The sequence below is a fragment of the Tamandua tetradactyla genome, chromosome 10 (assembly GCF_023851605.1).
Source record: "Tamandua tetradactyla isolate mTamTet1 chromosome 10, mTamTet1.pri, whole genome shotgun sequence".
Taxonomy (NCBI): Eukaryota; Metazoa; Chordata; class Mammalia; order Pilosa; family Myrmecophagidae; genus Tamandua; species Tamandua tetradactyla.
The window spans coordinates 34,626,568-34,645,549 of record NC_135336.1 but is presented as its reverse complement, the minus strand read 5'-3'; the positions used below and the strand labels follow the sequence as shown (position 1 = coordinate 34,645,549).

General features: G+C 41.1%; 2 protein-coding genes across 4 annotated transcripts in view; both read left to right on the top strand.

Annotated features, from left to right (window-relative positions):
* TMPRSS7 (transmembrane serine protease 7) overlaps nt 1-1,866 on the top strand; it is a 40,395-nt gene extending 38,529 nt beyond the window's left edge. The window contains exon 16 of the mRNA XM_077117567.1: nt 1,670-1,866. Coding sequence (XP_076973682.1) covers nt 1,670-1,840 — 171 coding nt within the window. The 3' untranslated portion in view covers nt 1,841-1,866. The remainder of the gene's footprint in view (nt 1-1,669) is intronic.
* A 6,172-nt stretch (nt 1,867-8,038) lies between these two features.
* C10H3orf52 (chromosome 10 C3orf52 homolog) overlaps nt 8,039-18,982 on the top strand; it is a 45,970-nt gene continuing 35,026 nt past the window's right edge. For 2 of the 3 annotated variants that reach the window (XM_077118416.1, XM_077118417.1), the window contains exons 1-2: nt 8,039-8,295; nt 17,934-18,063. In XM_077118416.1, the coding sequence (XP_076974531.1) occupies nt 8,158-8,295; nt 17,934-18,063 (268 nt within the window). In that variant the 5' untranslated portion in view covers nt 8,039-8,157. Of the gene's footprint in view, nt 8,296-8,323; nt 8,638-17,933; nt 18,064-18,982 lie in introns of those variants that run through there. The other variant, XM_077118418.1, reaches the window with a different exon arrangement.

Here is an 18,982-nt window from a genome sequence, read left to right as displayed (position 1 = left end):
ACTGTTCCCTTGCCTAATGCGTACTTTCTATAAATGCTTTCATACTCAATCTACACACGCTGGGAAGAAATTAGTGCAGGTGTTGCCCTGGATTCATTAGAGTTGCTCAGAGATTAATTATAATCCAATTGCCGAAGATAAGGGAAAGTTGGTGAAAGAATTGGGTTTATAGAACCCGGTTTTCTGTATGCCATGCGTTATCCTCCAATATCCAGAGGATGGACTCACGATTTATCATTCTGCCATGATTTTTTCATAACCAAGAAGCAAACACCCACACACACAGATACTCTTTCAGGATTGCTACCTATTTCCTTAGCCTTCTGAAATAACATGGGTTTTATTTACTCACTCCTTTGAAGCATGGGCTGGAGCAAAGGGGAGGGGAGAGGAGAGGGAAAGATGACAGAGGATACTTCTCTATAGGCTTCTATTTACTTCCCACAGTGGTAAAATTGGGGGTCACTTTTTGGGGGATGATAAGAGTGAACAGATGATTTAGAGGATGAGGAGGACAGTGAAAAAACTTCTCCCACTTCTTTCTACAATCTTAGTCACCATGCCACAAAAACTTATTTTAACGTTTTAACAATCATTTCTTTTCTTTTACTTTTTTTTTTTTTTTTGAGTTCCTATTTCATTTCAGGGTCCTTTTCATAAATTCACTCAAATCATTCTTTCATCCTCTTTTACAAAAGAGGAAACAGAGGCAAAGAGAGGTTAGATTACTCAAAGTCATGCAACTAGTAAATCAGTGCCTGAGCTGTGATTTGAATTCTTGTCTCTTTGATGCTAAACCTATAATTTTGGGGAGTACTTCCTACAGCTAGTCAGTTACATAGCCCAGTTCCACAGAGCCAACAGGGTTTATGAGTTAAATTAGACTTCTTAATAGAGATGGTATGGAAGCAATTAAATAACAAGAACCCATTTTTCCACTAGTCAGAACTTTTCTGATCAGGTATGGAATTTTGTGCATTGGATATATATATATTTATCTTCCTCTTAAATAGCAACTTTACCTAATCTCCAAAACAGGAAAATGAAATCCAGACATTATAATCTGAAGGAGTAATACTAGGACTTATGTTTGTACTTTGACTTATTTGAGTTTTTGCTTCCTGGAGTTCACAGATCAGAAGAGACTCTTAAGTGAGGGTGATTTATCTGAGAAAACTGTCTCCCTGTGGCCCTTAGATTGCCTCATCGGACCTCTTCTTCCTCCAGGCCATTAGCCAACTTCGGAGTTGCATGGCCCAGAGACAGAGGTCAACCCTCCCACATAACCCTATGGCATAAGGTTGTTGTGAAGATCACGTGGCCGAAAACAGTGCTAAGCGCACTGAAAAAATGTGTATTATTATTATTTTTCCTTGTTTGGTGGGTATATACAAATATTTTCTCTTGCAAGAATTTCCCAGCGTTGTTCTTAGCCTAAAGAATCAAGTTTCTTGAGATGAATGCAGTTTTTTGATTGTAGAAATAATAATTCCAAAATAACATCAGATGTTTCAAATTGTTTCTTGCCATCTTCCTGAACTGCAGAGTGATTAGTTGGTCAAAAACTTGTCAGAATGGGAATTTTGAATGCAATGCGTTGGACACATTAGTGAACAAATGACTATCAAGGGTCAAATATACCTCATACTTACATTATCTTTTTGTGTAGGGAGATTCTGGTGGACCTTTATCTTGTCAAAGAAAAAGTGATGGAAAATGGATTTTGACTGGCATTGTTAGCTGGGGACATGGATGTGGAAGACCCAACTTTCCTGGTGTTTACACGAGGGTGTCAAACTTTGTTCCCTGGATTCATAAATATGTCCCTTCTCTTTCATAATTGTATTAACTGTACTTTTGACTGTGACTAGATTGTTTAAAAAATTCAACAATTATCAATAAAACAAGTCACTTCATTTTCTCTTCTGGAAATGTAAGATTGCACGCATTTGGTATTTATTGAAAGGCAAACAAATTAATTTGTACTTTATTCTATAAAAAATTTACTCAGAAATATAGCTATCCTATCTTTATTCCTAAGCACCACTGAGCCATAGATCAGGGATGGAACAAATCTGAAGTTCTATTATTAACCAAGCCTTTGAAACAAGATAGGAAATGGACAGGATGCTCAGGTAACTTTACTGTATTTTATGTTTGCATTCAAAGTGCAGATATTTATAAGGATCTGGGCAAATCTGATTTATTGAAACAGGAACGTCTATAAAAGATCATGTCTGACCTTCAGCATTCCCCTGAAATTAGTGCCAAAAATGTCCCCTTCATAAATGCAGATAAAGCAAAATGCAGTTACTGACAGAGGAACTGCTTTCTAATCCAATTGTGCCTAACCTGATCATAATAGACTTTTCAGCCATGGCACATGGTAATGTTGTATACAGAGAAACCAACCAACTAACCAGGAAAAAATCTGGCAGTTGGCAACCTTCACTAAAATGATGGAATGAAGTATCTTGGTAGCTGGATTGAAAGCACATTTGTGGGATTCAAGGAAATTGTGGGAATACTGGTCCGTAGTTGAAAAACAAGGGAATTTTCTATTAAAGTTGTGAAAGTGAAATTTTGGGCAATAGTTTCACTTAGCTTTTGGTTCTTTTATAAAACCCCTGATGGTGAATACTTTCTCTTATTTTCAGAGGCTTATAATACCTAGCATAGTTTTAAACCTTCAGTAATGCTTACTACATAGTGCTTGGTCAATTTGGTCTTGAGTTAGAACATTTCATTTCATACTTGAGCTCATCCAAGTTTTTATTTTCATTTGCAGTGGACAGACTTAACAATACTACCAAATAGATGAACACAGCAGAATAGAGAAGAATGATGTTATTCATCATCTCTGGGACTAAGTCAAATGAATAATAACAATACTATTGTTGTGTAGAGTCTAGAATAATGACAGTGCTTCCATGGGACCTCAAAAAATCTTAATGCAACAGCAAAGCGAGAAAGCAAAGGCATTATTCTTTGGATCAGATAGTAAGACTGAAATCTAGATATTATTTCCAAGAGTATGTGTATTTCCTATTTCATAGAATGTTTAGATTTGCTAAAAGAATGTTTTCCTTGGATTAAGGATAGAACATCTTGATGCCTCTCTGAATAGGTCCCCATGGATTCAGTAAATGGGCTCTGGCATAGTACAATTCAGTAGGCTGAGTATACCATTTAATTCATAAGGTTTGTGTGTGGTGGGGGGGGTTGGGGGCTTGGGGATTAGCTATTGAATCCACTGTATAGAAGAGCAAATTAGGCTGATTGTTCTTATCATCCAGGTTTCTTTTGCCTGGTGTAGCTGTGACCTGGGTACAGGATGGATTGTATTTTTAAACTTATGGCAATTTCTAAAGTAAGAAAAAAATACACGAAAACCTTTGCATTAGTCTGTGGTCTCAATTAGGGGATGGAGGAGGGTCACCATGATCTATCAGATTCTTTAGAAGGAGTTTTTCAAACCATTACACAGCACTTTCACTCTAGGGACTCACTGGTGCTAATGTGAGGGTGCCATACGCCTCAGGAATACTGGGGTGGGGAAAAGGTTGAGAAACTCCACTCTAACCTACACGGATATTTTCACACCAAAATGCCTTTAGAACCAGAATGATGTCACAATATCCACATAATTCTTTCAGAGGTGTGAATAGACGCAAATCCCAAGACTGGTTTGCTGGCAGAGTAGAGTGGCCTCCATAAACCAGGTCAAAATGCTTTCTATGAGCCATGGTGTTGGAGAGAGTTTGCAGGGACTCATGTCCTTCTTCACAGTGCCTTGATAATTGTAAAATGAAGCTTACATCCCAAGCCAACCAATTATTTCTCAATTGTTCTCTTTTTGAATAGCTGGGCCTATTCCTAATATTCAAAGTATATTCTTATCATCTGACAATATATGGGCAGAAACTGCTGTGTTTTCCAGTGGTGCAGACTTATTTAAAAGGTAATAAGATGCTTTGAAGTTTTTGTGATGTTGCTTTGATGATGTCACTTTATTTTTTGGCTTATACAATAACCATTTGGGAAATTATTTGCTCTTAAAGGAGATGAAGAAAGAAGAGCAAGTTCTATGATAAGAAAAGCAAAATCTAAAGTCTTGTATTGGTCAGTGCATCTTGGAAACAAATAGGTTTTCCTTTTCATGTTTATTTAAATTTCCCTCCTTGAACAAACTAAGACAGTTGTCAATAATAATTTAAAATTACATTTAAAAATTAATGGAAAAACAGCACACTTTAAATGCTATCCCTGTATAGACAGATTTCAAAGAAATGGGGTAAAAAAACACAACAAACTAGGTAGACTTTGGAACCTTATTCACAAATCCTTCACTTTCATCAAGAATTGTTTAAACTTGACTCTACCTCCAAGTAAAAATATTTCTTTCTAACTGCTTAGTCTGAAGTCAGAATGGCCAGATGAAAAAAGTCCTCAGGTAAGGATGGAACATTTATCAGCATTCTAGGTTAGCTATTTAGAAATTAAGAAATTTGTAGTTACCAGAAATCAAGAACAGGCTTGTTCTTGATTTAAATGGTTTAGATAAAAATTGGAAGATGTTGACAAGCACCACTGACCACGAAAAGATGAGAGGGTAGGAATACATAGCAATGTCCAAATAAAATATGCTGAATTAAGGGTTATTCCTGAGTGCTAAGGGCTGGATGGGAGAGAGGTTATTGTTACAAAGATGCTTATAATCGATGCTTATAATCGTGGAAGGGAAGGGCACATTTACTGACACCCTGATATATGTCATGCACAGAAATAGATGCACTTCATTAATTACCTCATTTAGTCCTCCTGATTCTACTCTGTAGAAATTATTTTACAATGAAAAGAATCTCATAGACATGTTGCCCAAGAATACAGATAGTAATTGAGAGTCTGAATGTGATCCTGAGTTTGCCTGTCTTCAAAACCAATATCCCTTCCTCCCTACCCTAGGATGTCAGCAGCGTACAAGGGCTAGGCTTATGAAGTTCTGGAAATGAACCTGAAGCTGGACTAGAGAATAACCTAATGCTTAATTTACATTTTACAATGATTTATGACTCAGAAGTCATTAGATCTGGTTCAGAGTGCATTTTTGACAGGAAACAGTGGCTTTTTGATCCTCCAGAGGAGTGAAGAGGTTTTTAGGCATCTGCGGCATGGAGAAACCAGACTTGGAAGAGAGTTGGTCCATCTGACATGACAGGGGAATTGCCCATTGAGACGGAGCTCCTGGCATCAAATGAGATAATTAAAGGAAAAGCTATTGGCGCTGGGTAAGGATGGGGTTTGGGGTTTTAGGATTTCACAAACTGTCAGTGCTGAGAATATCATTCGAGTTAATTAACTTGATGGTATTGTAAAGTAGCTGGGTATGGAACCAATTTTTGGAAATACCAAGATACCTCAAGGAGTTTGAACAAATAAAGGAGATAGACAAGAAGAAACAAAACAAGGCAAAGCTACTTCTCCACACAGCCATCCTGGACTCTTCACGGATTCTAACAATAAGCGTCAAACAGGCCCCAGGTGTAGGTCCTTTGTCCTGCGGGTTTCCTCTGCCTCCCGGAACTCTGCATGCTGACTCCTTACAGCCTTCAACTCTTTGCTCGTAGTTCTTAACAAGGCCTACCCTAGTTCCTTTATTTAAAATTGAAAATTGTCTCTGTCCTCACCTTCCCTGCTCAATGCTCCAGCCTCCGGTACTCTGCTTTTTTTTCCGTTTTTTTTTTTTTTACCATAGCAACAACGTCTTCTAATACTCTAGAAATGTTATTTATTAATGTTGTTTACTCTCTTTAGAACATAAAGGTGACAGTGCAGTGATTTGTTCTCTTGTTTAGCTATTTCTTCAGGCATATTTCCAGCACCCAGCAGAGTGTCTGGAACATAGCAAGCACTCAGTACTACTTGTCAGATTAAATTGGATTGAGTAAGGGACATATTTAGCACATGAATATGTACAACATACATTGATAGCATAGAAAAGAATGTGAGTAATTTTTTTAGTGTGGGGGGGTTCCAGAAGGGGGAGTTATAAAAGGTTTCAGGGAAAAGGTACATTTCAGCTAGAATTTAAAGGATGGATGGGAACTGTCCACGCAGAAGGCATGGTGAGATGGGAGGGAAAACACACCAAGTAGGAGAACCTTACACAAAGAAATAGTGGATAGCAAGAAGACAGGGCAGGTAAGGGCAAGCCAGGAAGAGGAATCCGGTCACACCAGTGGGGTCTAGTGACTACTGAAAGTCTGAGGAAAGAAGGACCAGATTTCAGTTAATGTAAGGAAAGGTGTTTGTGCAGGTTTCTCTCTGCCCTGGGAGGCTGACCCCTGGTCTGCATCCCCAGGGTGCTATGGGAGTCAGTGGCAGGTGAGAGGAAGAGAGGTCAGGGTATCTACTCCTCTCCCCTCCAAGTGGCTGCCTCTTTCTGACTTCAGCACCTGTCAGGAGAACCCTCTTCAGTGCCTCTAGCTTTAGCTCTCACTGGGCAAGGGGTGGCTGATAGCCGCCTGCTGTTGTGAGTCCCTGAGTGTTCTTGCTCCCTATGCTGGCTCTCTCACCTTAGCTCCTTCATTTGAAAGCCTCTTTGAAAATCCCAGCTGAGATTCCTGAAGGATCTGACTGTTAGAGCTCTAAGGCAGAAGTCAGTGCAGTTAGCATGACTCCATTCAGCAGGCGGATGGAGTGTAAAGTCCACATGCTCTGGCAGCTGGCAGGAGACAACTAGAGACAGGATAAGTGGGATCAGAGGAATAGGTAATGGGTCAACAGTTGGCAGAGAAGGTGCCAGACTTCTGAACACAAGTCAATATCTTCTGAAGTGGATCTTACTTATATGCTTCTTGTCTATGTTCCAAACTGGTCTCTGAATATGTATGTGTGTATGGGCTGGGGTTGGGGTGGGGGGTGGTGGTTTGAGAGTGCATGTGCCTGAGCTTTGGGGGGGATGGTGGGTGAAGAGTAGGGAGCCAGGCTGTTCTGAACAGACGCCTGAAAGGTGGGGCCTTAGGATCAGCACACACTATGCTTAGCAAACAGAATTCCAGGCCCATAAACCACAAGTTCTGAATTAGGATGAAGCATCATGGAGACTGTGTGGTTGTGTGTGCATGTGTGCTTGTGTGCTTTTTTTTTTTGTATAGTATAACATATATACAAAACAAAGGAATAAAAAAGCAATAGTTTTTAAAGCACTCTTCAACAAGTGGTTACAGGACAGATCCCAGAATTTGTCATGGGCTGCCATATGTTCCTCTCATATTTTTCCTTCTAGCTGCTCCAGAAGCTTGCGTGCTTTTATCTGAGGTGGGAATGGGGTGGGGAGTTTATGACCTACCAAGCACATAATAGCCAACTTTTTTGAGTGCCTGCTGTTAGTAACTGTTCTGAGTACTACCAGCTCATTTAGTCTTAGCAACAACTCCATTAAGTGGGCACGGACATTATGTCAGCTTTCTAGATGAGGAACCTCTGGCACAGAGAGGGAAAGCCCTAGATCTCAGTTACGAATTATCCCTGGTAGCCTCCACAGCCCGCTGCCCCCACCACTACTCAATACTGTCTTTATGTCCTGACGTTGGAATTGGCAAGAGGAAATAGCGCGCTCGTGTATAACACTCTGGGCCTAGCATAATGCCTGGCATGCAGCAGATGTTTTATAGTTATTTGTTGATTAAACAAATGAACTTTTACGAGGCAGCAGACGGGGTCCTCAGGGTGAAATGCAAACGCTGCTCCTTAGGAAGAAAGTTTCTGCCGGGCTTTTCACCCAACCGAGTCTAAACTGAGCTTCTGGTTTGCATTTGCATGACAAAGAAAGTCACAGCAAGCAACGCGTGAACAAACCAGAAAAAACGGCCCTCTGCTCCGTAGGCCCCAGCTACTCTACCCTGCTGGGGCGAACGGGCCCTCCCACCGCGGGCTGGAGAACCCTTTGCGGGTCTCTCCTGGCCCTCCCCTCCTGGCCCTCCCGTCCTCGCCCCTCCCCCCTCGCCCCGCCCCTCCGGCCCGCCGAGGTCTCCGTGCCGCACCTCTCCCGGGTGGGTGGAGTGAGAGCCGGGGAGGCAGCCTTGGACTCTTGCACCCTCAGGTGTGTGGGTCCTGCCTCCCAGCGCAGCCTCTCAGCTTTGCTCTGCCCATTCCATGGAAGGTGCCAAGTGCCCATTGCACCGGGACCAGCTGGAGCTTTCGGTGCTCGAGGGGCAGCCAGACGAGCAGGCGCCTCTAAATGGAGCGGTGCAGGTCATCCCTTCCTCAGCCGAGGAGCCCCGCCAAGACCAGGTGAGATCTCGGCTCGGGCGTCAGCGCCCTGGCTGCGTGATCTGAGCGCTCTGTGGGCGAGGATCCCGGCCCGGCCCGGCCCGGGGGTGGCACCGGTGGAGAGTTTCGGGTTTCCACCCAGTTCTACCCGTGTCGCAGATACGGAGAGAGGGGTGGCTGGCGTTATCATCTGAATGAAGCGCAGTGGGAGAAAAGTGGTGCAATTTGAGCTCGCCGGATAACTCTCTGACCCCCGTGGGACCCTAGGAATTCCGGTTGTGAGGCGTAGCCCTCCTCCCTTCAAAGAGAGAATCGCCAGAGATGGAAGTGGTTTTTAAAAAGTTACGTAACTGAGTTTTCCAGGTAGGGAGAACTAGAATGACAGATCGAGGCTCCTTTTTTCCTCAAAATCTCTGGGCCTTTCTGTTCCCTTTTACTCCCGTGCCACTTTCACCCGCCATCCCCCAGCCTCCCTAAATCTCACCCTCACCGTTACCCCTTCCCCACCGTCACCCACCCCTTCGCCCACTCTGGCTACTTGACTCCGCAGTAGGAAGAGGGGAGAAAACATCAAGACCAAGAAGAGCGTGGGGTGGTGGTGGAAAGGGGTGGTGGTAAACTTAAGCTGCTCAATTGAAAAGAAATAATTTCAAAGTTCTCATCCCAAAGGACTGAACTGCGCCTCTTTTGCCGTAGCCTCATCACAACCCCCAAGGGTTGATGTTTTAGACCGAGCTACCTTTCTGATTCAACCCTAGCAATGACGCTAGATTGAGCATTATTCATCTCGCCAAATACTTGTAAAGCAGCAAAGGCTTTGAATTTTGTGTCATCTCCCTTCTGATGAACCCTAAAATTCATCAAAGCTTGAGGTGTGCTGTGTACAGGGAGCCATATGTACTGTCTTTTCTAAGTCCTGTCCTTCCACCCTACCTCTTGGGCTACACAACTTTTGATTTCATGGATATGCAGGAAGTTCAAAATATGAGCACATGGCTTTTGCTCCGCACTGATTCCTGGAAATAATGTTAAGTCTATTTTTATAGATATCCTGAGAGTAATTTGGTACCTTGTATTTGAGTGAAATATAAGCACAATGGAAGAATGAAGAAAGTTGAATGGAAATGGTCTGGTCGCTAGCGCACTTGGCCACGGCCATGGACTTCCTGTATGGAGGGCAATGTCTGGGCAGCATCTAGGAGTGGGATCTGGGAATTCCCGCCTCAAGTTACATGTACCCAGAACATCTCAAAGACCCCAAGATTTGGATCTGACTCCAGAGATACAAATTTTGGCGACCGCTTGACCACAAACAAAGCATGTGCGCGTGATCAAAGTGTTAATTTCTGTTTTTTCCCAGCTGTTGATTAGTGCTAAGGTGATGTGCCCACTGGGCTTCTGTGAGGACTGGGAATGCCTTTGAACATGACTGAGAAGTAAAAAATGCTGCACACACACGTGTAGTTTATCAGTATTTTATAATTGTTTAGCACCTGACCCGTAGAGATTGCTCTTTCTAATTGCTTCCTCTTTACTCGGATATACACAAATATCGTAGACTTTCTTGTGAGTTAGGTTTGTAAGTCACTTGAAAGGAAAGCAACAGCCAGTAACTGGAAGGAGTGGAGGTGAAGGACTTACATGAGCACACAAAGCCATTCTCAAGATGCTTAAACAGGCAGAAGATTTAAAGGGGGAGAAAAATCCACACACTTAAAATGTGTTAGTCATTCTTTTTGGTTCTATAGAATAAGTTGAAGTGTATATCACCTTGAAAAGTCAATTACTATAAAGTGTTGGCGAGCACAAGGTTTGGACACTTAAGAATTTTGGGTGTAGAGCTCTTTAAACTCTGTGTTGATTTCCAATTTTGAAATGCACCTTAAGACCATATATTTTTATTAACCTTATGTTTTGTACCTATCATGTGCCAAATTCTTTGGATGCATAAATGCATTTAATTACCACAATAAACTTAAGAGAGGAGTGTCAATAGCCTGATTTGAAGATGAAGAAACTGAGGCTCAGAGGAATTACTTGAAACACTCTTGAAATGTTCACACAGTGGTGGTTGCGGGGTTTGAATTTAGTCTTTTCAGTTGTCAAACCTATCCTGTTTTAGTTCATGTATTATATATATGTAATATATAATATATGTAACATTACTATGTATGATTTAAAGATAATTTATACTTATAGTTGTCTGCTACAAATTATATGCTATTAATTTATATAGCTTAGGTAATTTATAATTAAGTAGTTTAAGTGAAATATGAGGAGTTGAGAAGCACATCTGGAATGATGTGGGTGGATGGGTAGATGGGTGAGGGATAGGAAACAGTTCAGAAAACATCCCCTACAGTGAGTATTTTCCTACCTGTAAGTGCTAGTTTAGGAGATTATATGAAGGTAGTTGGAAGAACTTCTATCTTTTTCTTTATATGGATTTGGGATTTTGGGGAAAGTAATATAAGCTACTCAACTCTAGTTTGCCTGCCATCATCATGAACATAGCACTATTGTTGATTCAAAAGTGAGAAAGATATTATGGGTAATAGAGTGAGACTGGTTTTCTATTATGTCTCATTACACAGGCTCTGACCTCAGTTTCTAAATAGAAGTCTGAGGGGTGTTTTAAGTGATGGCAGCATCATTAGAATAATGATAAAACAGTAAATTCATAGTTTGGAGTCCGGCAAGATTTATTTGAATGGGCCAGCTAGAAATTAGCCACATTGCCACATCTTGCGTAGCTGTTTAGAATTTAGAACGGGAATAAATTGGCTCTTCTTTCTTGGATCAAAGTGAATTAAATCCCACCATGAAGATGATAAAGTATAGGTCTTCCTATGTGCTAAGAAACTTTCCCCTCATCTCTATAATAACTGCCCTGGATTAAGCTAAAGAGAAGGAACGTGCTTTAGATCCAGGAGATAGTCTTCCAATTCCTGCAGGGTCCTGTGCTGTGGATTTAGTTCCTTAAGTGAAGAGGGACGCGTATATCTGAGGAATATCCAGATAACAGCCATGCAAAGCCCTAAGCCATGTAATGCCATCATAGAATGTAAGATGCAGTGTGGGACAATCTCTCAAAGTCACCCCACAATGGAGCCTGCCTTGTGACCTCTGTGTGACCTGGTTTTTGAGCAAGAGAGAGTGAAGAAGTGGGAGAAGGAGGCAGTATGTGTTTGTGGTCCGGTTTTGAGGGAAGATTCAGCACAAACCTACAGGAGCAGAGGTTCTCCACACTCAGGGCACACTGGCATCTCATGGGGCACTTCTAAAAACATTAAGTCCTCAGCTGAATCTAATGTGAAGACAACTGAGAAGCTTGTATTCTGTTGTTTGGTTGGATATGGCTGAAAGGCCATATTATAATGACTTTAAGTCTGCTGAGATGAATCATGCAAGGAAGAATAGTTGGGGACCAGGCTGAAGGATGATAGCTTTGGGCAGGACAGGAAGAGGCATTCCCTACAGATGAGGGTTGTGTAATTCTGAGCTGAGTTCCTCCTGGAAGTCATGGAATGGCAGTCTGCCTAATCCACTCCAGTCCAAGTTTATAATCTCTAAGGGACAGCGTAAGTGGAGGAAATAAGAGGTGCCACGAAACACATTCAATGCCGCATTTGGACTCCAGATCATTTCACTTTGTGCTAATCTTTATGATTCCAGCTGCCTCTTATCTAAGGATTGAAAACAAAACTGGGTCATTTTTGTTAGAGAGGCTCTGTAAGTGTAGACAGATGGTTCTATATACTGACCCATGAATTCCTAGTACTGGGGCTCTTTTTTCTTGTTCCTTATGGACCCCGTGGCTTTCATAGGTTTGGGACAATTCTGAGTCTTTGATTGGGTTGGGTGGTGACTCTCTCCCTGGGTTCCAGAAACACACCTAACCAAGAGAATTTTCTTCTATCCCGATATCCTCAGCGCCTTGACTCCTCTCCCCATACCTCACACTGGTAGCAGGCTGGGCCTAGAAGCCAGGGGACAGTGCACTCAGGGGATTCCAAGATTTCATCCCCTAACTCTCGAATTTCTCTAAGTATCGTCCTAAAAATATAAAAAGTATTCTTAAAAAATTTCAGAGTTCTCATTAACTAAGCAACATACATTTAATTAAATGTGTTTTACCTGTGTGAGGTACAAGTGTGGGTATAAGAACAAGTAACTAAGAACCAACCCCTCCCTCTTTGTGGTTTCAATTTACCTAGGAAGATAAGGCCAGTATCTGTTCATATTTCAGCATGAAACTAGACAAGGCGGTCACTGGCTGTGGCTGATGAGCTATGTGGACAGCTCACATCCTGGGAGATCTGTCCATGGGCTGGGTGGTGAGGGAGGCCTCCACACAAGGTGGGATTTCACCTGGCTTCTGTATGATGGCTAAGCTTCAGACTAGAGGTCTGAGCCCTGGCGTAAGGGATTGAGTTGTGTCTTCCAAAAAGAAATGTTCACCTCCTAAGCCCTGATTCTATGAATGTGAATTTCTAAATGTCAGTAGGATCTTTGAGGATGTTATTAGTTAGGATGAGGCCAAACTGGATTATGGTGGGTCCTTATTCAGTATGACTGGAGTCCTTGTAAGGACAGGAAATATGGCTACAGACAAGAAGAGGCAGAGGCAGCCCTGTAATGGAGGCAGAGGTTGAGAGGTGGATTGCTGGCAGGCCACACACCAGAATTCTGTACACTTCTGAGGAAGCGCGAGCGTGCTGACACCTTGATTTTTGACTTCTAGCTTCCAGAATTGTGAGACAGTAAATTCTTGTTGTTTGAGCAAACTAGTCTGTGGTACTTTATTACAGCGGCCTGCGTGAACAAAGACACTGGTAGAGTAATTGATTCACTTTCGGAAATTTAAAAATACAAGGCAGGGTTTTCCCCAACCTCTCCTAAATCTGGCCCACTGAGTCCTAGGTAGTTTAAAGTCCTCCCCAGGAGATTCTGATGTGCAGCTAGGCTTGAGAACCTCTAATTTAGAAATTTTGACATGTTGTCCTAATGCGGACTAACAGTTTACTTTTCTGATAGCAACCACCAAAATAAAATTGCAAGAGGAAACCAAGTGTTGATCGAGGAGTGCCTCACAGAGTGTCTACTGCTGCCTTGTGGGATTGGTGAACTCTCTGATTAATGATTGCTCCCATTTGCTGAGTTTCTAATAGTTGTTAATTTTTTAATTTTTAAAATTAGAAAGTTTTTCAAGCATCTGTAGGTTTATGGAAAAATCATACAGAAAGAATGGAGTTCCCAAACAGTACCTATTTTAGTTTACTATAGCTGCCAAAACACAGATAGTATAAAAATGGGCTGGCTTTTAATAATGGGAATTTATTAGTTTACACGCTCACAGTTCTGAGGCTGTGAAAATGTCCAAATCCAGGTTTCTTCAAGTTGTCTTCCTGAAGACAACTTGCCAGTGATCCTGGGTTCCTTTGTCAGATAGCAGGGCACTTGATGGCGTCTGCTGGCCACTCCCTTCTCTTCCAGGCTTTGTGGCTTCCAGCTTCTGGCTTCCATGGCTTTCTTCTCTCAGGTTCTGTGTCTTTCTCTCTGAATTTCTTCTTTTTATAAAGGACTCCAGAAAGAGAATTAAGATCCACCTGGGACGCACCTCAACTGAAATAACCTAATCAAAAAGTTCCATCTACAATAGGTTCACACTCACAGGAATGGATCAACTCTAAGAACACAATCATCACACTCCTCCCTCTGGACCCCCACCCCCAAATGTGTTCTTTCCATATGCAAAATACATTCATTTCATCACAGTATGCTAAAACCTTAATCATTTCCTTAACAATATTAAGTTCAAAGTCTCATTAAAATCAATTACAGGTTTGGTTTGTCCTGAGATACATTTCCCCTCCTGTTATGGACCTGTGAAACTTAGAACAAGTTATCTGCTTAAAAATATACAAAGAAGCAGCAGTTATAGAGTAAATATTACCGTTGCCATAGGGAGAAGTAAGAAGGAAAACAGGGGTCACAGGTCCCAAACAATTCCAAAAAATTACAGGGTATGCTCCATTAGATTTCAAGTTCTGCGAGTCATCTATATAATGATGCCTTGTCCTTGGGGCCTGATGGGGTGGCAGCCACTCTTTTCAAGTGCTTGTGTAGTGGCCATGCTTTTGGCTTCACCCTCATTGGCAGCGTTGGGGTGGCTACCAAGCTCTCTGCAATCTCTGGGGGACAAGCTCAACCCCCTCAGCGCAGTGGGGTGGTGGCTGTGCGTTCCCTAACCTGTAAGGAATGCACCCCACCCTCTCTGAAGACTTCAGCACTCTACCTGAGCAGTGGGTGGAAGGCCCATCATTTGTAACCTCTGGGGCAGACTCATCAGTCCTTTGTACCTATGGGGCTGGGTCCCTTCTCCTGGCCTGAGGTGTCTTTTCTCTAGGCCTCAGCTTCCATGCTTCCGCCTTTGAAGTAATTTTTCCTTGAATTTGTCCATTTTCTGTCCCTTTTAGTCCAGGCTGGCTGTGGTTCCATTCATACAGATCTCGCAGAAAATGTGTCAATTTTGCATGCTGCACACAGGGATCCCAACCAATAGACAGTAGGACTTTCTACAGATCCTTCCTAGATAATGCACTTCTTTTCTTTTTAATTTTTAAATTTTATTTTTTAATACCAAAAAAAACACCAAACAAATACAAACATTCCTATTTTGATCATTCCATTCTACATATATCATCAGTAATTCACAATATCATCACATAGTTGTATATTCATCATCAAGATAATTTCTTGGAACATTTGCATCTATTCAGAAAAAGAAATAGAACAAAAACAGAAGAAAATTTATACATACCATACCCCTTACCCCTCCCTTTCATTGATCACTAACTAGCATTTCAAACTAAATTTATTTTGACATTTGTTCCCCCTATTATTTAATTTCATTCCATATGTTTTACTCGTCTGTTGACAAGGTAAATAAAAGGAGCATCAGACACCAGGTTTTCACAATCACACAGTCACATTGTGAAAGCTATTGGATAATGTGCTTCTAATGCTGACTTGAACTGAAATGGCTGACTGATTCCATGTTTAGTTAAATCCTCATGTCAGGAACTATTCTCTTGGGACTCATTTTCCAGAAGCTTAAATTTTTCCAAACCAGCAATTTCTAGTTACTTTGTACCCAGGAGTTCAGTTCTCAGCTTAGCCCTGTCCTCTTGCATTTTACAGAAAGCTGCAAAGAGAAGCCAGGCTGCGTTTTCCACATTTAATTTGAAAATCTCTTCAGCTAAATATCCCAGCTTGTCACTTTCAAATTCTGCCTTCCATCCAACATCAGGACTCAATTTTGCTAAGGTCTCTGTCACTTTAAAACAAGGATTGCCTTTCTTCCAGTTGTCAATGAGTCATTCATCATTTCTCTCTAAGGCCTCCTCAGAAGTACCATTAGCATCTATATTTCTACCAACAGTCTCTTCAAAGCATTTTAGATCTTTTCTATCAAGCACCTCACAATTCTTCTAGAATCTTTCCCTTATCCATTTATAAAACTGTTCTAGCATTTTTGGTATTTGCTATATCAGCACCCCACTCTAGGTATCAAAATCTGTTTTAATCTGCTAAAGCTGCTGAACTGCAGATACCATAAAATGGGCTGGCATTTTTTTTTTTTTCCACATGGACAGGCACTGGGAATCAAACCTGGGTCTCTGGCATGGCAGACGAGAATTCTGCCACTGAGCCACTGTTGCACCACCCTGGGCTGGCTTTTAACAATGGGAATTTATTAGTTTACAAGCTCACAGTTCTGAGGCTGTGAAAATGTTCAAATCAAGGTGCCATCCAGATGACACTTTCTTCCTTCTTCCAGACAGGCTGCCAGCTATCCTGGACTCCTCTGTCAGCAGAGTCTCTCCCTTCTCTTCCAGGTTTTGTGACTTTCAGCTTCTGGGTTCCATGGCTTTTTTCTTTCAGGTTCTATATGTTTCTCTGTGTCTCTCTGGATTTCTTCTTTTTATAAAGGACTCCAGAAAGAGAATTAAGACCCACCTGGGGCACCCCTCAACTAAAATAACCTAATGAAAAAGTTCCATCTGCAATAGGTTCACACTCACAGGAATGGATCAACTCTAAGAACATAAATATTTTGGGGTCCATAAAGCCTCCAAGCCATTACACTACCCCTTACCCCTGCCCCCATTTTGCCTCCTATTATCATTTTGTATTAGTGTGGTACGTTTGTTACAATTAATGAACTAATGTTATTCTAATTATATTATTAACAAAAGGCCATAGTGTGCACATAACTTTGTGTTATATATACGGTTATATGGTTTCTTAAAAAAATTCATTGTGGTAGCATACGTACACCATAAGACTTTCTATTTTAATCAGTTTCAGGAATGCAATCCAGTGGTGTTAACTTATGTTCACAATGTTGTGCTAACAGCACCGTTTGTTACCAAAACTTTCCCATCATATTTGTTTAGCAAGTGCTAACATTTGTTCAGCAAGTGCTTCACGTACATTATCTCTAGTTTTTCAACAGCCCTGAGTTAGATTTATTGTGTATGTATTTTACAGTTGAGGACATTGGGGCCAGAGAGTTTCAACATCAAAGGTCACAACGCCTTTGAGTGGTACAGCGAGGATTGGAATCTAGGTGTGTCCGATGCAGAAACACATTTTTCCCTCCCCCCATTATGTTATTTCCCAAGGTCTTCCAGTAGGAATTTTGTAAGGGAAGAGTGCAGCAAGGAAATAGAAGAGACATGGAATTTTTACTGGCAGGTGGAGGCTACTTGGGGGCACTAGTAGGATAGCCAACTTCTTTCATAACCTGGAGCTCTCCATAATGATGTAGGGGCACGATGGGGGTGGGGGCGGGCGGCAGGGAAGGGTGCTGTGGGTAGGAGAGTGTGTGAGCTTTGCAGTCACACAGTTGGGATCAGTCCCGGCTAACCTCTGAGCTGCATCTCTGAAATGGGTTAACTCCCTACCCTGAAGTGCTGTGAGGATGAAATGAAATGGTGTTGGGCCCATAGCAGTTATAATTAATTTCCTTTGATACCTCACTGCACCAGTTGGAGCTCATGTCCTAATGTCTTTTGCATCTGTCCCTTCATTTCCCTTCCCATGTCCTTATTACCTAGAGTTTGGGTCACAGTAGTAGCCTCTTAGCTATTTCTTTGTGTGTCCAAGCTAAACTATCCATCATTTATTCGATTAATCTTAAACTCAGCTCTTGTGCTCCAAAGTCTTCAACCACTCCCCAGAGCATGCAGGATTAAGCCCTGATTCCTTTGGCAGCATTTGAAGCCCTCTCAAATCTGCTTTAACCTTTCACTTTCTCTAATCTTGACTCTCCTTGATGTCTTTGAAACCCATTGTTCCACTCTAGCCCCATTATGGATCAACACTGTGGAATTCTTTACCTGTTTGGAATGCCTTTCTCTATTCATCCTTCACAATACCTCCTATCTTCCCCAGAGCATTTTCTTGCTAACTCCCTTGAGAGGTTCTTTTCTGCTCCTTTTTACATGTATTTGTAAAGGACACAGTAGAGTGTGAGTCCTTTGCAGTCAGGATCCTGCTGCCTGTATTTCCATATCCCTCACCTGTAGGAGGAAGTCAGAAATGTTTGTTACCATTACACAACTGCGTCACAATCTCCTTCTATTTCCTAGGTTAACACCAGAAGCCCCTGGAGCTCCTGTAATAAGAATTTAGTGGGAAAGTATAAACTGTGGATGGCCATTGTCTCCATTTTCCTCGGTCTCACTATAGTGATCATCATAAGCTTATGTCTCCTTGGAGGTAAGAGGTCTTAAACATGAGTAAGTCGGCACATTTTAAGAACTTGTTTAAAGCTTACAACATATTGAAATGTAAGGAGGTTGGATATATTGCTATTAAATTATTTATAGCATGAATTTGGAATATATAGTGTGTGTGAGAAAAATAAATGATTCTTGATTTTTGTTTTATTTTGTTTGTTTGTTTTATAAACAAAGTCAGAAGTTTGCTGACTAGAAGAAGTCAGCAGACCAGAGTTTTAGCTCTAAACTAGACCTTGAAATTATTTTATATTTAAATTAGATCTTGAAAATATTTCTTAAAATATTTACATATGTAAACACTAATTTATATTTTATTATACCTCTGCACCTGCTTGACTGAGATTTTTTTCTTAAAAATTTTTTAAAAAGCAAAATTATTACTGTACTTTATCTGTTACACCTGGTATATTGTTACAACAAAATGAAGAATAATGTATTTGAAAGAGTTTTTTTTTAATTGAACGATATGTCTGTAAGCCATTATTCTACCTTATTTTAGAAATGACTTGTTTTTTATAATTGTCTTGTATATGTGTATAAATCAAATATTTACATTGTGCTAATTATACACTTTGCATACATCTTATTTTACTTATTATTTATTGTGAATTTAAAAACCAGACATGGTCTGTTACCCATAAAGTGCTTCCACATTATTAATGTTTTATTATATTTTCTTCTAAACTTTATCTACATTTTTTTGCATAATTTAAATCAAAATTTTTTTTTTATTACCATTTTGTGGTGATGCTAGAAGGGAATTTCTCTAGAACTGGAGAGTCCTGTGCATGAACCAGCCTCCCTGAAGGTTCGGGTTGAATCCAGCTCTCAGTAGTGGGGAGTATTTGAATGTCCTGAGGAGTCCTGGGTGAAAGGTTTAGGAAGTGAAAGGGTGA